Here is a 16,523-nt window from a genome sequence, read left to right as displayed (position 1 = left end):
TGTCCCCTCCAAAACTCAGGTTGAAATTTAACCCTCAATGTGGCAGTATTGAGAAGTGGTGCCTTTAAGAGGTGACTGGGTCATTAGGGCCCTGTCCTCGTGAGTGAATTAATCCATTTGTGGATTAATGAATTAATGGGTTATCATGGGAGTAGAACTGGTGACTTTATAAGAAGAAAAAGAGAGACCTGAGATAGCATGTGAGTTCCCTCAGCCCCTCACATGTGATGCCGGGTACGGCCTCAGGACTCTGCAGAGAGTCCCTACCAGCAAGAAGGCCCTCACCACATGCAGCCCTTTGACCTTGGACTTCTCAGTCTCCATGACTGTATAAAATAAGTTTCTTTTCTTATAAGTTGTCCAGTTACAGGTATCCTATTACAAACAACAGAAAATGAACTAAGATAATGTCTAATAAGCATGGTTGAATTGTGTCTTTTTATTATATTTTTAATTTACACAGTTTGGTTATCAAGGATGTTGTTACAATTAACTTATTACAAAAAACTTATAGTGTTTCATAGATGACGGAATCATGGTTGAAGGGGACATATGTTTATGGAAATAAATATGGATTACAGTAAAATGTTTGCACACTCTAAAAGGACCTGTAGACTTTTTGAAAATAATGAAAAGAGGCAAAGAGGCTCAATATTCAAGATGAAGCTTTTATTTATTTTTATAACACCTTAACTGATTTAAAAATTAAGTTAGAAATTTAAATACTTTAGCTTTTATAAGAAATAGGCATGTATTAATGTTGTCTCTAAGAGCTTTGTGAATTCTGTGTTTGAAGCTGAATGTGAATCCTTTGGGTATACTATTTATGACTGGCAAAGCAACTTCCTCATTCAAAGAGAGAAAAAAGACTCATAAAGACTCATAAGGCTTTTTCAACATCAAATAGCTTTCACTAAACAACATTTTGATGAGTTAAGTGTGAGTGAGTCAGGGACATATGGATTAAATTTCCCTTAAAATACACATGGGTTTAAAAAATAAGGGGAAAACTCTGAGCAAAATGCATTTTAGAGAATCCAGAATGTTTAAGAGATATTTTCCCCCTAAATACAAGTATCAGGTTGAATAACTTCTAGTTAGACTCTGTAACTAAAAATGAAATAAAAATAAATATGGAGAAATCTTTAAAAATTACTAGTTTTGTTGGAGACAGAATGTTACATTCACCATATCAGAATTGCAATGCACAGAGTTAGGCTTAAGCAGATGGATTTGAGTCTATCTGCACTGAACATGCTCTCTCCCATAGTAAGTATTCCAGTCAACAGTTACAACAAAATTTTCTGTGCCACTGGCTTACACTATTATTCTTTTTTAAAGAACATATTCTTAGACAAACTCTTAGCTTTTAGAATTCTGTAGCTTATTTTAATTATGTTTCCCCAGAATCTTGAGTTCTTTCTTCTTCCCACATGCTCTATATTTTTGTTTTATTCTCATATCTAGCTCAGTTTGTAGAAAACATTCAATTTATATATAAACAACTTTGCCTGTGGTATCTGGATATTTGAAGTTAGGACACTGAAGGTCTAACTGTCAAGCTGATTATTTCAACTGTCTACTTTCATTTCTTAGGGAAGATACATTATCTGCCATAACTTCCTGGTTATTTGAGTTACCCAGAGGTAGTGGTAGCAGAGCTAATTCTCTTGAGGACTTTTTTTTTTTTCTATCACAATCTGAGTACCAATGTTCTATATATTTAGTAGATATTCAAAAGATGTTAATAGTTAAGTAAATGAGCAAGTGAATGCATTCAAAAAGACATTTAGGAAGGCAGAAATGGTCAGCCTTAAGAAAAATTCTACATAATGCCCCCTCTTCCACCTACCAGCCCTGTTTTCACCACTAGATACCTGATTTTGTTTTGAACTAGTAGAACAATAGCTATGGAATATGTATACAACCTAACCAGTTTACAAGAAGAAAAACAGCTTGAAAATATATTGTCCTCTAAAAATCAGAGAAGGTACAACTGGGAACTGTCATGGGTAACAAAGTGGGTCATGAAGGAGATGACTGGCACTTCAGAGAGCCTTTTAGTAGATCTCCTCCTTCGGTATTTTTCTTATTCTTAATTTACATAATTACTTTTCTGAATTTTGGATTCTTAACTTGGTAAGTGTGTGTGTGTGGGGGGGGGGCGGTGGTAAAGAAATATAAACTTACCATTATGAAAAACCCAAATTAAAAAAAATCCAACACTTACATTTGAATACTTCTTCCTTGTGTTGCTATCTCCCTGTACTAATTACTTAAAAAATATCAAAGTAGCATTACAATCCATTGGATATAGAACAACTTTTCTATTTGCTAAATTTTTTTACAGTAACAGTAGTTGCGGTATTTTGACCTTATAAATTGGAACTTACAGAGACATTTAGTTAAAATGACACGTTTACCAGAAGTGGAAATGCAATAAAGATTAGCTTAACTTTAGCTGTTCCTATCCTGGAAAATTCAAGTGATGAGCTGAATTGAAATTCAGCTTTTGGTATAATTAACTTATACCAAAAAACAAAAGACAAAACAAAACTTATTATGAGCTATTGAAATTATTTGAATAATTCAGTTAGTATGAGCAGATAGTCTGATAATTTGAGCCCCCAAATATTTATTTCAACAGCTCATAAGTTTTGTTTTGTCTTTTGATATAAACTAACTCAATAATTATCTCAGCTTTCCAGTTTACCTACATAACATTTTTAAGTGGGAACCTTTGAGGGCAAATAATTGTGTTAGGAGATTTCTTCACGGTTCAAAGCTACACAGTATATGAATGCTGTCTTTAAGCGATCTAGTCTAAAAGGACAGAGAAAACATGGAAGAACAGCTACAATGCAAGGCTTTATGTGGTATGTGTCTTAAGAATGATACAATCAAAATGTGGTGGGGTGGCTATAATAAAGGAAGATAGATAATAACATGTCTTGGAGAGGATATGGAGAAATTGAAACCCTCACATGCCGCTGATGAGAATTCAAAATGGTGCAGCCTCTTCGGTAAATAGTCTAAAAGTTAAACGTGGAGTTATTATTTGACCCACCAATTCCCCTCCTAAGAATATACCTAAGATAAATGAAAACATATGTCCACATGAAATCTTGTAAAATGTTCACAGCAGAATTATTCATAGTAGTGAAAAGGTGGAAACAACTTGAATGTCCATCAACTAATGAACTGATAAATAAAATGTGGTGTATCCATACAATGGAATAACTGCCATAGAAAGGACTACATGCGGCCGGGCGCAGTGGCTCACGCCTGTGATCCCAGCACTTTGGGAAGCCAAGGTGGGCGGATCACGAGGTCAGGAGATTGAGACCATCCGGCTAACACGGTGAAACTCCATCTCTGCTGGAGATACAAAAAATTAGCTGGGCGTGGTGGCGGGTGCCTGTGGTCCCAGCTACTCGGGAGGCTGAGGCAGGAGAATGGCGTGAACCCAGGAGGCAGAGCTTGCAGTGAACCGAGATCTCGCCACTGCAGTCCAGCCTGGGTGATGGAAAGGGACTCTATCTCAAGAAGAAAAAAAAGGGACTACATGTCAAAATATGGAAAGGGCTTGATGACACCATGCTAAGTGAAAGAAGGCAGACACTAAAGTCTATCTATGATTCCATTTGTATGCAATGTTCAGAATAAGCAAATCTATAGAGACAGAAACTAGATTAGCGGTTGTCCAGGATTGCGAAAGAGGGAACAGGAAAATTGGTGAAGAAAGGCAAATGGTAATAAGGTTTCTATCTGGAGTAATGAAATATCTTAAAATTGATTTTGGTAACAGTTGCATAACTCTGTGAATGAATATACCAAAAAATCACTAAATTGTACACTGTAAACAGGTCAATTATATGATATGTGAATTACATCTCAATAATGCTATTTCCAAAAAAAAAATGCTAACACAAAATATTATGGAGATGATATGACTGGCCAGTGAATATTTCATAAGTGTTTTAAGTGGGTCTTAAAAATGGGTAGGGTTTTTAACAGGAGGAGATGGGAGAGGGAGTGGAACAGAGAAATAGGAAGGATATTGCAGGTGAAGAAGTGTGGACATTAGTTTGGGCCTGTGAAATTTTTAAGTTAGTAGACATTAACATGGGTGGACTGTTGGTAATAAAAACATATATATCTATATCTATATATCTATATATATATAAACTAATAACAATATACATATGTTGTTATTGCTAACAGCAAATATATATGCAAACAAAAAAATTATTACAATTTACAGAACTGTTAACAAAGCATAAAGAACCATCATTATCATTAACTCACAATTCCCTAAATTAGTAAAATTACTAACTTTTGGAAGAAATAATAAGGAACCTATATACATTCCAATTACACTATGTAAAATATTTCTATTATCACTCAGCATATGTGACAGAACTACCATTCTAAAAGAAATGAAATACGTTTCATTGGTGGGATGCCATTTTTTCCATTTAATTAAATCCTTCACTTACCAATTTATATAAATTTGAGTTAATCTTGAATTTCAGTTACTCAATAGTTATTTGAAGAAACAACTTGCTAAATTTCAAATTAAAATAGGTAATCAAGATTTTATATTAAAATTCATTGAATTATACCAATCTCAATGTTTTCAGTAAAAAATAAAATTAGTAAATTGAAATCTTTAGTCACATATGGGATTTAGGTACTAATTCACTTTGGTGAATCACTACCAACTAAAAATGCAATTAAAGTAAATTAAGTTAGGTTTTATTAATATAATAATTACTTTATTGATTGGCATACTTCTATATTATAATCATATTAGCCATTTGCCACAATACATAATAAATTGGGTAATTAGTAGTGACACACATTTAACTTGCCTCTTGAGACGAACAGCTTGGGAAGAAAGGGAACTAAAAGGGAAACATAAAATTGTATGACATTTAAAGCTACAGAGTTTTGTGGAACATTTTATCTTTATTAAAACTAGAAAACTCCAAACAAAATGGAGAAAACATAAGAAAAGGCCAACATTTAAGTAAAATTGTACTAAAAGCATTCTATTTATCATATTGTTTTTAACTTACCAGACTGATTTGGACCACACATAGACTATCTATAGGCAAAACTAAAATTAATTATTGTACATATTCATATACTTCTAATGTAATGGAACCAGTGTAAAAATTGAGTTATAAACAGAAGACGTCATTTTCACATCATTTTAGAGGAGTCTTTAATGATATATACCTACAAACACACTCACACACACACATTTAAATGTACTATTTGGTATATTTTAGTTCAAACCATATACTATGTATTTGTAAGGAAATATATTATTTTGCCTACTTCTTAACCTTAGGCAAGTTACTTAATCTCTTGACCTCTTTATCTTTATTTCCAAAATTGGTGGTAATAATTTTTACCTTATTGGGTTGTTGTTTAGATTAAACGGGTTACTGCACACAAAGCTGTCTGAACACTAACCCTAACCCTAAGCCTAACTCTTTTTTATTTAGAGAAGCTCACCATATCCATTTGTCAATATTTTCAGCTATAAGGAAAATAGTTTTAAAAACATGAAAATGTAAATGTACTGAAGAGTAACTGCTATTAAACAGTTCTCAACAGGCAGAAAATACAGATTTTCCTTTTACAGAAAATGTTAAATCTATAATAGCAGCATCATTTGTATATCGAAAGAAGCTGGTTTTGATGTCTGGCTCCTAGTACTTCATGCCAGATATTCTTCTTTCTCTTCTTCTTTTTTTTTTTATAAACAGAAATTGATCTATCTTTTGAATTAAAATAAGAACAGAATTAATCTTAACTAAATTAGTACTTTCTCTAAGTTTTCTGTACTAATTAGCATACTTTCTTCTATTTGAATTTAACTTATTACATATTGGCAAATTATACTACATGTCTGCTTATCTATGCCTATGTCAGCAAAACAGGGTTTTGTAAATAACAGGAAAATGTAGTATGCTAATCAGCAGGTTTAGGTTTACCTTTACAATTATAAAAATGATGTATTCTTTCATATATATTCTAAAATCTAAGAACTCTAATTACTTTTATATATTTGAAAGTACATTTCTCATACTAATAATATGCAAGCCATTTCATTAAGTTGTCATGAAAAGATAAACCTGTAATTTTTATCTCAGAGATTGAAATAGGCACTTTTTACTTTATATAATATTTCTGAGATAGCAAATAAATATAAGATTATATTAATATTGTACACCGATTTTAGGATTTCCTGTTTTTATTTTTTATTTTTATTTATTTATTTTGTTGAGACGGAGTCTCACTCTGTCGCCCAGGCTGGAGTGCAGTGGTGCGATCTTGGCTCACTGCGAGCTCTGCCTCCCGGGTTCATGCCATTCTCCTGCCTCAGTCTCCCAAGTAGCTGGGACTACAGGTGCCCACCACCACGCCTGGCTAATTTCTTGTATTTTTAGTAGAGACGGGGTTTCATCATGTTAGCCAGGATGGTCTTCATCTCCTGACCTCATAATCTGCCCGCCTTGGCCTCCCAAAGTGATGGGATTACAGGCGTGAGCAACCACTCCCGGCCTGGGTTTTAATTTGAATTTAAGTCTCCTGTAAGGGTGACATTTTCTTTAGGCAGTATAGCTCTGTCAGGCTACTTAGAATGACATGTTATGAGTAAGACAGACATTATTATTAAACAAATTTTAATTTCTGCAACAGAGATAACCATGATTTGGACAATAATTGCTTAGGGCAAAAACAGTTACGTATTGATGTAATCTGCATCTTTAACCAATAGCTGATTTCTTAAACCTAAGAATTCTGGCTTGTAACAAAGTTCTAAAAATGAATTTTATGTAACATTGTAACTATTATGTTAGTCTAGATTAATAGGCTTCAGCATTTACAAAATAAATCTATTCTTATAACATATGCAGCATATTTCTGTGGCCCTTCATAAAACACCCATCCCTTACTTCTTTTTCACTGTATTCAAGGTTCAGAGTATATTTGTAGACTGCTGTTTTTAAAATGAACTCTACAGAGTAGGCAGAGGATCAATACTTTAGGACAGCTGTAACACACAAGGATCCCGCTAGAAGAGTATGAGTTAGGACCAGGTATATTATGGATAGGAACAGGTATGCTCAATGACAAATCCATTAAAAGACAGAAATTAGAGGAGTCTTGATTCAGTGAATTGGTCAGGAGCCATATAATTTGATTTTAAAAAGTTTATTTCAAGCATATTTTCACTGTTCTTTAGGTGTTTGAACTTAACTTTTTTGGGGGATGTTTTCTTATAAAAATAAATTAATATTAATAATTAGCTACCATTAAAGAAGAGAAATATAAAAAGGTTATTAGTCTTTGTTGAATTGTGCCACTGGCATTACTGGGCAGTCTTATAATAAACTTTAAGGGACTATGCAAATCTATACTAACTAATTATCTTCAGTAGGAACAAAGGACCAGGGAGTCTAATTTGAACTGTACAATTATTAAACATCTCTGCTAGCATATATGAATAGGAAAGACAAAACATAATCTAAAAGGGTCAGAAATAACATTTGTGAATTTTCTGTATTCTTTAAGATGAAGAATGAGGCCAGCAGAAAAGAAAACACATCTGTGGGCAAACAGAATCAATGACCTTCATTAGCTTAAATTTCCAAATGGCCTCATATAAAATCTCTGAGCTACTAAAACAAACCACAAAAACAACAAAACCAAAACTTGAACATTTACTTAAGAATTTGAGGCAAACATTTGGTCACAGACCTAAGAGTACACTTAAATCGAAAAAATAGTTTTTATAATACAGAAATGTGAATAATATAGAAATATCTAGGAACTAGCATTAGAATAAACTTATTAAATATCTTCTTTCTTAATCTAGAAAAGGGAGAATAATGTGCTATCTCCAGTTTATAATTAACAGAAACATCTCTTTGAAGATGAAAAGAGAACTCTCTAACCAGTAGAAAGAAATCACTAGAGACTTTCATAAAGCTATGCCAGATAATTTTCAGTATGTTCCTTGCAACAAGTGTGATGTTGTATCAAGAATTATAAATATAAGTCCACCTCTCTATTGCCACCTGCCACCTCAACCTTGTGTGGGCTGCAAGTATAGAACTAAGACTCAGCTACTTTTTGAGACTCTGAAGCAGGCGTTTTTAAGGTGAGGTTGAGGATATGATTCCATGGACTGGTTTCTGGAGGTCAGTGACCACTATGACATTGTGTACAGAATTGTATGTGCCTCTTCATGAAGCCATTTGCTTTCATCAGATTCTCAAAGTGGCTTAAAACCCAAAAAAGGTTATGGGTGAATACACTAAGATATCCATACCCCATGTGGTCCCTGTAGAATCACATCCAGAATTGATCTCAGACATATATCATGACAAGGTAAAACTGAGGTGGTAGGGGAAAGAATATCTGCTAGTGGCTTAGCAATATGAGGCTACAGAACAAAACAGGAGTGGAGAGAGACATTCTTTAGAGTGACAAATGGGAGGAAATGGCAAATTCAATTGGCACCTGGGTAAAGGACCTTGGCTCTTAGCATGTTGGAGATACATGTAAATCAATGAAACTGTCATTCTGTCCCACCTCCCAATTATAATATAGGCTGTTAGATGTGAATAACTGATACTGTGTATTATTTCTTCTATATAAAAAATTGCTCTTCATTACCTAGAAATTTGATGATATTCATTTATTGCCAATAAAATACACATTTCCTTGGGGTTCTCTCTTCAATATTAGAAATGAGATAAAGTAGGGTTTTAACATTCATGTGACTGAGCATTGTTACAACCATTGGCACACATTTATTTACTAGGAGACAGATTTTGAATTCAGTAGCTTTGTGTTTATTTACAACATATAGGAAAAATATATTTTAAAATTTACCTGCAAGGTTGTCAATTTCTTTCTCCTGTAGCAAACTGACTGCATCATCGTCTCCTTCCAGCATAAGTTCTGTCTCTGCATTCTGGTTCACTATTGCTTGACTTCTGAATGTTTTCTTTGACTTTACTACATCTTCTTCCGTGCCTAATCACAACAAAAATATAATCATTTAGGTTATTATGATCGTTTCTGCTTATAGTAGGTATTATAAATAATTGATTGCTTTATTAAATTACATGCTGCATTTACATATTACTTTACAATTACAGAACATTTTAACCTTCTTTATCTTGTTTGGTTTTCTGTGAGAAACATGGGGTGTGCGGAGCTGTAATGATCTACCCTTATTTTAAAGATGAGGAAACAGGCAGAGGAAGGTATATGCATTTTGGAGGAACCTAGCAGTTGTTAGTGGTAGAGAAAAGAACTCTACCATGTCTTAGGACTCGAAGATCCATGTCTTAGGGCTCTAAGATCAGTGCATGTTGCACAAAAAGTCTGTACTTCACCCCAAACTTATTTTCTTAAAATCACACTATTTTACATAATTATACTTTGTCTTAATTAGCTAATCAATTGCTAATTAGCTAATTAGCAGATCATTTTTGAAAGTGGATAAGTATGCAGCAAACGAGAAACCATTCACATGTGAGGGGAAAAATGATCACTGGAAAGTTACAGAAAGGCGGAGTTAGAAATGGTGGAGACATAAAAGCTTCTTCACAATAGCTATTTCTTTAGCAATTAGTGAAATAAATACTGGGTTTTCTGAAATGATAGCCTTATTTTGCTATATATAATAACCCAAAAAGCTGGTTGGGCGCAGTGGCTCACGCCTGTAATCCCAGCACTTTGGGAGGCCGAGGTGGGCGGATCACGAGGTCAGGAGATGAGACCATCCTGGTTAACACGGTGAAACCCCGTCTCTACTAAAAATGCAAAAAATTAGACGGGCATGGAGCCAAAAGCCTGTAGTCCCAGCTACCCGGGAGACCCAGGCAGGAGAATGGCATGAACCCGGGAGGCAGAGCTTGCAGTGAACCGAGATCTCGCCACTGCAGTCCAGCCTGGGCAACAGAGTGAGACTCCGTCTCAACAAACAAACAAACAAAAACACAAAAAGCCAAAACCAAAACACATGAAAATAAGCAGAAAAACTGAAATACTGGAAATATTGCAAGATTTGACCTGGCATTAATGCGTAAGTTAGAAATGAATGCATCTGAATCCCTCAAGAATTTGACTGCTTAATAAATGTTTTCATATTTACATTCAAACACCTGCTTTGGCAGGTGACAATTAATATAAAATTATCTGAACTGAAAGCAAATTTTATACATGCATACACCACCCACACCCACACAAACACCACAGACATGAAATACTTCTATATCACTTGAAGCTGAAATTCAATTTAGAAGAAAGCATTGTAATATACTGTGTTCTGTATTAGGATATAGCCTTCAAGGAGCAGCATTAACTAGGAAAATGTCTTCATATCTCATTTGGGGTGGTGGATATATTCCTGGAAATGGGAGCCTTATAAATCAGTCCTATATGGTGTTGTATTATATTTTTAGGGGACATTATGGTGTCGGAACATAAACAATGGCTCTCCAAATGATGTCATGCCTTTGGTCGAAAGTGTACAATACTTCTGGTCAATTCACCCAGGCCCAGACCATAGAACTTCCAACAGTCCATTACTGCCTACTGATGTTTGCTCAACCATTTTGTTGTTGTTGTTTGAGACAGGGTCTCATTCTGTCACCCAGGCTCGAGTACAGTGGCATGATCACAGCTCACTGCAGCATCGACCTCCCAGGCTCAAGCAATCATTCTGCCTCAGCTTCCTGAGTAGGTGGGACCACAGATGTATACCACAATGCCTGGCTATTTTTTTTATTGTTATTTTTTTTTTTTGTAGGGATGGGCTCTTACTATATTCTCAGGCTGGGCTTGAACTCCTGAGCTCAAGTGATCCTCTCACCTTGGCCTTCCAAAGTGCTGGGATTATACGCATGAGCCACTGTGCCCAGCCTCAACCATTTTCTTGCAAGTACATCTGGCTGTCATACAACTTGCATTGTAAAATAGTTGGCTTTTTTCCTTTTTCTCTTTGCAGTTTGTATACTTCTTTTTCTCAGTGAATATAGGCTAATTCTGTTTGCTAAAATATGACAAAATGGACTCAAAGGCCGCCAGAGTAAAAACACATGTTGAGGAACATAGTCACATCACAATACCATTACAGAGCATCACTGGCTAAGAGGTATAGTCTGTCATCCTAGCTCCTACTGCATAACCACATTTAGAGCACATGGTTAATGCATACCTTAAATGTATAAAGTAATAGATTGTTAAACATATATTTTGATAAATACTTCAGAGACAAATAGTATTATTACAAATCAATGCTACATTGGAGGGGAGGGGAATTAAATGGGTTCCATGTGTATTTTTCTTCCACTGGCCCATAGATAATTATTATTTCTGGAATAAAAGATTAGGGATAGATCACTGAATGCTTCAGAATCTTATCTTAATTCTATTTGATTTTTGGTGATATAAAGCCAGCCCAAGAGTAATCTTCTGAGGGTAGCTATCTTTATAACTTGTTTGCTTCTTGGCAAACAGAAATATAGAGCTTGCATCATTTGAGAACAAAAGAGGGAAATCCAATGATTAATAATTCAGAAATCTCTCCTGAGGTCTTCTCAGCTATATTTCTGGACTTTGCCTGAATACTATTAACTGAACATTTCTCTTACTGAGCGAATTGTCTCTTGCTCCTTCTCCTCCTCCTATTTTGGCCAACCATGTACTTTAGCAGAAACCTAGGAATTCATCCTGCATGGTGACTGCCACTGCCCTAGTTCAGGCCATCACTGTTTTTGGTCTAGAGGGTGTCAACAGCTGCCTTACTCACACCGCCTTCCATACTTTTGTCAGAGTGATTTTTATAAAACACAAATAAATTGAGGACATTTTCCTATTAAAATTATTCACTAACTCCTCCCAATCAAGAACACCTAATGCAAGACAGACTGGAGGATAAAATCCAAACTTCTTAGCATGGCTTACCAAGACCTTTTATCCTCTCATTACCAGTTCTGTGTTTTCACCACACCTTCCTCAGCAATACTGGACCACTTATAGCTTCCAAAATATGTCATGCTTTCACATACCTCTTTACCCATGCTAATGTTATTCCCTCTGCAGGGTATGTTCCTACCTTTCCTCCTTGGCCTGGGTAATTGCTACTTGCTCTTAAAAACTCACTTCCTTCAGTTGCCTTTCCTAACAAACCCTACTGCACGTTAACAGCTTACACATAATTCAACTGCACTGTATAGGTGTTACCTACTATGTGTCTGTCCTCAGTCCCATTTCTGTAGCTTCAGTGCCTGGCGCCCAGCAGTTGTGCCACAAACATGTGCTGAACTGAAGTTCAAGTTCACCCCACCACCCCATTCCCTTCTCTGATTTCTTAAGAGCACTTGTGTACTCTTTCCCTTATGCTTCCACCATACCTCATAAACCCTGCTACTGCATAATTTATAGATATTGTAACTGCTTGCGTATTTAACTCCACAAAAGCCTCCAAGTTCCTTCATAACTGGAAACATGTTTTTGTCTTGGTATTCTCAGTACTTAGCACGCTGCCTAGCACAGAGCAAGCCCTCATAAATCCTGAATAAATGTATAAACTCAGACATTACAGTTACCCCTGCATATTTCAAAGTCTGAAGTTCCCAGGATATCTCAGAGTCTCAGTGATTTGCCTTTAGTTTGGGGCAAGCCGGAGAATCTATGTATTTACATGAAAAGGAACTTGGTTTTTTACAATAAAGTCAAAAAAGCCTTTTAAGTGTGAGTAATCTAATAAAGCAAGTTTTTCCTTATATAAAAATCATGGGTAATCTTTGTCAGTAAAAAAGCTTTATGTTACTTTTGTATTACCAAAATAAAAATCTACCAAGAAGAAAATGTAGTAGAAGAAAGGTGAGCTCTGAAATGTATATCAAGCTTTCAATTTTATCCCCTCTGGTTTTAAAGCAGTAAAACAATCATGACTTTAAAAGATATATAGTAAACTAATCCATATCAACACACTAAGCTTATCATCCTTGTTGACGTGTTATCAGTTTGCAGCTCAGCAAACTTCCTGATTTCATGGTACTGCACCAAACATTTATCTAAATTAAAGTGTATGAGATCTAAAGGTGCTTTTCAATCACAATATCCTTTATGAATTAGAGTTTCATTCATCAAAATTACAGGCAAAAAGAGGTAAGGTCTCAAAGGGCTGTCTCATTACAAGGCTTGTAAACACTGTCCTTAGAAAGAATTGGTTTAACACCCAACAAATCAAAATCCGATTGGGAAGAGAATTTATTTGAGATCATCTATCTTCAGAAGACATGTTGGACTGAGTGCACTTTTTGGCCTCTTTAGCCATTCATCAAGAAATTAACAAGCGAATACCACAAACTACCAGAATGCCTTGGATCTGAAAATGTATATTATGTGTAAAGCTGGGTAGGATAGACATATATGCTATTGCCTATGAATACATTAAAATACCACAAAATTTAAAAGTTTCAGGAGAAAAAATGCCACTGAATTATAGCTCAAGGAAGCTAAATCCAAAACCGCACTTATGTTATTTTCTACATCATGTGACAAATAACCCATGAAAGCACTCTATAGACTGACTTCTTAGTAAATATATGTATATATAAAGCTCTGTATATGAAAATGTTATGTAATACAGAATACTGCATCGCAGAAATCTAAAGTTCCTTTTTCATAAAATTTCTATTAATAACCAAGAATCCATGTGAAAAAAGGTATATTTTAAAGGTGAAGTAACAGCAGAACTAAAATGTTTCTAGTATTGTTACTATATTCCAGTATTATTGTTACTCTTACTGATATAGTTTAAATTACCATTTTAAAGTTTTATTGTTATTTTAAATAAGCATAAGTTAAAACACAGAAATGACAAACTGGAGACATTAACTCCTCCTAATGACATCAAAGAATATATCTACCTGGAATGGCCACAGGATCAAGGCAAATAAATTAGTTCATGTGCCCTTTATGTTCTTTTCTATCGATAAATATAAACAATTAATGTAAAGAAAAATACAGTATTTTATTTCTGTTTAAGAAATCCTCCTATAATCAACTCTAAAACATCTATACTAATAAAGAAAAAAGTAATTCACAACAATAGGTTAGCTATAAATCATATATGTGGCTAACACACAAAGAAAAGAGATATAACCCCATAATAAGCCAGTTTTAGTGTAGACTCAGCTTTTCACCAGCTTATGCTATTATTATTTATATTGATTGTGGAACTATGGGGTTTTCATTTATTGAAAAGTTATATATATAGGTATATTTATATAGATATATAGGTATATATGTGTATCTATCTAATGTATATCAACCATGGAATAATACATTTTCAATGTTATTTTATTTGTACCATTTAAACATATGGTTTAAAGCTCATGATCTAGCTTCTGCTTATTTAACCTCACTATTTTACTGATTTGGCCTCTTTGCACCTCATATTCTCTAAAAGCTGAATGTTTTTGTCTGCATACATGCCACATTGTCTCAGATCTTTAAGTCCGACCTATGTAATTTCTTTTACATAAAATCTCTTACATGCCTATTCCTTCAGGATTCAGTCAGGTTGATTATTTCCATCTCTGTATAACATTTATATCTTAGAAACAACAGGTGCTGGAGAGGATGTGGAGAAATAGGAACACTTTTACACTGTTGGTGGGACTGTAAACTAGTTCAACCATTGTGGAAGACAGTGAGGCAATTCCTCAGGGATCTAGAACTAGAAATACCATTTGACCCAGCCATCCCATTACTGGGTATATACCCAAAGGATTATAAATCATGCTGCCATAAAGACACATGCACACGTATGTTTATTGTGGCACTATACACAATAGCAAAGACTTGGAACCAACCCAAATGTCCATCAAGGATAGACTGGATTAAGAAAATGTGGCACATATACACCATGGAATACTATGCAGCCATAAAAAATGATGAGTTCATGTCCTTTGTAGGGACATGGATGAAGCCGGAAACCATCATTCTCAGCAAACTATCGCAAGGACAAAAAACCAAACACCACATGTTCTCACTCATAGGTAGGGATTGAACAATGAGAACACTTGGACACAGGAAGGGGAACATCACACACTGGGGCCTGTTGTGGGGTGGGGAGAGGGGGGAGGGATAGCATTAGGAGATATACCTAATGTAAATGACCAGTTAATGGGTGCAGCACACCAACATGGCACATGTATACATATGTAACAAACCTGCACGCTGTGCACATGTACCCTAGAACTTCAAGTATTATATATATATATATATATATATATATATATATATATATATAAACATTTATATCTTAGAATTAAGTCATCATATCTTATCATTGTTCAATTTTGGAGTGTTTTTATTTTAGGGATTCTCTACTGGACTTTAATTTCACATGTCAAAATGGTAACAAATGTTTGTTGAGTAAATGAAAACACATAAACACACTTCACATATTAGTCATTTTACATGCACATTAGTTAAGTTACTTTTCATGTACTTTACAGTTTCCTCATAAGTGGGAGAGTTGGACTATTTGATTTGCCATTCATAAGTTATTGTTCCCCACTAATATCCATTAGAAACATTAAAAAAATTCAGACCAATCTCTTAATTTCAGTTTCCAAATTTGTAGAAGAGTAATATTAAGTATTTTCCACATTTTCTTTCACAAGATTATTGCAAAGTTAAAATGAGACAATGGAAATGTGTGGAGGTTATTTACATAGTAAGCTTTCAAAAATGTTTATTAAAATTTTGATAAAATAAATAAGAAAACAAGAGGATAAAAAGTATACTGAGTACATAATTAAAACTGAAAAAGAACATAGTTAATGCTTTATTGCTTATAATAGTGTTGCATAAGATTTACGTAAAGAGGGGGAAAAAAAGCTGGCTTATCTGAGGATTAAAAAACTCAAGATAAAGCATGAGTCTATGGTCTTGGCACAATGCCTATCCAACATCAGGTATTCAACAAGCGATAGTTTCCTTTCCTTCAGTTGGAGTTACTATTCTTCCTTCCACCATGCTGTTATAACAGTGTTCGTATTCATTAAAACATGAATGAGCCTTCAGCTCCTCCACTAGATTGGATGCTCCCTGAAGACAGGAATGATAGCATGAAGTACAAGTGTTAGGAAGTACTTTGGAAATTGAATGTAGTATAAATAGCTTACATTTTAAATGTAATGTAGGTTTTCCATAACTATTTTATTCATTTAAATATATTAAATAAAATTACATAAAGCACCAATGTGTTTGACATGTACTTCTGATTTTGCATACAGATATTTAATTATATAAATATGTTTAGTATCTTGGATATTTGAAGGAAAAGAACTGCTTTCTCAAGAAGAGATAACGCATTTAATATAGGCTTCTTTTCATCTTTGGAAAAAGATCTTTGGGAGGACACTGGCAGAATAGAAATCTGGTCTAATTTTATTTTTACCTAA

At 34.5% G+C, this 16,523-nt stretch overlaps 1 protein-coding gene across 11 annotated transcripts in view; it reads right to left on the bottom strand.

The window, feature by feature from the left end:
• NBEA (neurobeachin) overlaps positions 1–16,523 on the bottom strand; it is a 708,564-nt gene that overhangs the window by 210,045 nt on the left and 481,996 nt on the right. For all 11 annotated transcript variants that reach the window (XM_016925167.4, XM_054664886.2, XM_054664889.2 and 8 more), the window contains one exon: positions 8,920–9,063. In XM_016925167.4, coding sequence (XP_016780656.1) covers positions 8,920–9,063 — 144 coding nt within the window. The remainder of the gene's footprint in view (positions 1–8,919; positions 9,064–16,523) is intronic.

This window comes from Pan troglodytes, chromosome 14 (assembly GCF_028858775.2).
Source record: "Pan troglodytes isolate AG18354 chromosome 14, NHGRI_mPanTro3-v2.0_pri, whole genome shotgun sequence".
Classification (NCBI taxonomy): domain Eukaryota; kingdom Metazoa; phylum Chordata; class Mammalia; order Primates; family Hominidae; genus Pan; species Pan troglodytes.
This window is presented reverse-complemented; position numbering and strand designations above follow the sequence as displayed.